The 1,279-nt window shown below is 40.6% G+C and overlaps 1 protein-coding gene across 1 annotated transcript in view; it reads right to left on the bottom strand.

Annotated features, from left to right (window-relative positions):
- Positions 1-1,279, bottom strand: part of stxbp4 (syntaxin binding protein 4) — a 34,545-nt gene that overhangs the window by 16,050 nt on the left and 17,216 nt on the right. The window contains exons 9-10 of the mRNA XM_015371801.1: positions 735-889; positions 592-657 (exon numbers count right to left, since the gene is read on the bottom strand). Coding sequence (XP_015227287.1) covers positions 592-657; positions 735-889 — 221 coding nt within the window. The remainder of the gene's footprint in view (positions 1-591; positions 658-734; positions 890-1,279) is intronic.

Below are 1,279 nucleotides of genomic sequence, written 5' to 3'. Positions count from 1 at the left end.
AAAGGGACAAGAAGAGAGGGACACAACCTAGAACAGATAATGGATGTCTATTCTATTAACATTTCTACATCTGGAGAATGGGGCTGTTTTATATGTTGTCTTAATTCAAAGGGCCCCTGCCTGTCTTTGCCTAGGGCCCCACATTTCCTAAATCCGCCCCTGACTACATAACAGCATAAAGTATCAGCGGAGGAGAAACTGTGTGGATTTATGCAGCAGTGTTCGGAACGTTTAGATTTCTCTTGTCTCATATATTTAGTTATTTTATTTATCCAGTGAAAAATGTTTTTACCTGCAAGAACAACAAAATGTCTGAGTGAGAATTTAGACAAAACATATTTATTCCCACGACAAGCCAAATATTTCTCAGGGTTTGTTAAAGTGTGTTTAATTTGTTCTGACTGTGACCAACCTTCACAGTTTTTCCATCAACATAAGTAAGGAAGACAAACTGATTACGAAGGTCTGTATGATGAACTGTTCTCTCTTTGCAAAGATAAGAAAATAAAATGCAGACAGAGAAATTCATCGCTCTCCGGTTATTTAACTGGGGTGAATGGTTGAATACTTTTTTCCCTCTACAATACTCACCTGTCTGACCTTGCTGAGCTCCTCCTGCAGCTCGTGGTGAACCCTCTGCGACTCGACGAGCTGCTCCTGCAGAGGCGAGCAGCACATGTGGCTCAAACCTGGAACGCTTCCTGTTTAACAACCTTTTTTTTTCCTGTGGTTACCTGGAGAGCCTTGATCTCCTTCAGAGCCTCGATGTGCTCCTTCCTCAGCTTCTCCATCTCCTCCAGGTCGTCTGAGTCCGACAGCGATGGCTGAACAAACATGGAGGAAATCAGAGGTGTAAAAAGATCCCAAAGCTTCGTCTGATTGGGGAGCTCTGAGGGCGGGGCGCACTGATGATGGGGCTCTCAGACACTAAACCATCTTATATATGTTCATTATTTTTAGCTTTTCTTGGTTTCAGTTTAACGATGTTAAAACACAAAAAGCTTATTTGTAAAATCGAGTTGTTAAGCCTGTAAAGATGAAAATGAGTCAGTGGGTGTTTTGGCCTAAAAGGTGATTCCCAGTCTGTTCCTTATCATCCTGAATGATGGAGGATTTCATTCTTAAAATGATGGAAATATGTTCAGTTTCTTTGCTGGTTGGTTTTTTTAATCTGAAACTAAATGCAGGTTTCAGTTAGGGTTGTCAAAAGTATCGAAACTCAAAAAAGTATCGATACTGAAATGTTGTATCCGGATACAATACTCGTTTTTAAAAGTAT

This window comes from Cyprinodon variegatus, unplaced genomic scaffold, assembly GCF_000732505.1.
Source record: "Cyprinodon variegatus isolate N-32 unplaced genomic scaffold, C_variegatus-1.0 Scaffold65, whole genome shotgun sequence".
NCBI lineage: Eukaryota > Metazoa > Chordata > Actinopteri > Cyprinodontiformes > Cyprinodontidae > Cyprinodon > Cyprinodon variegatus.
The sequence above is the reverse complement of the archived record's forward strand: the minus strand, read 5'-3'. Positions and strand labels throughout refer to the sequence as shown.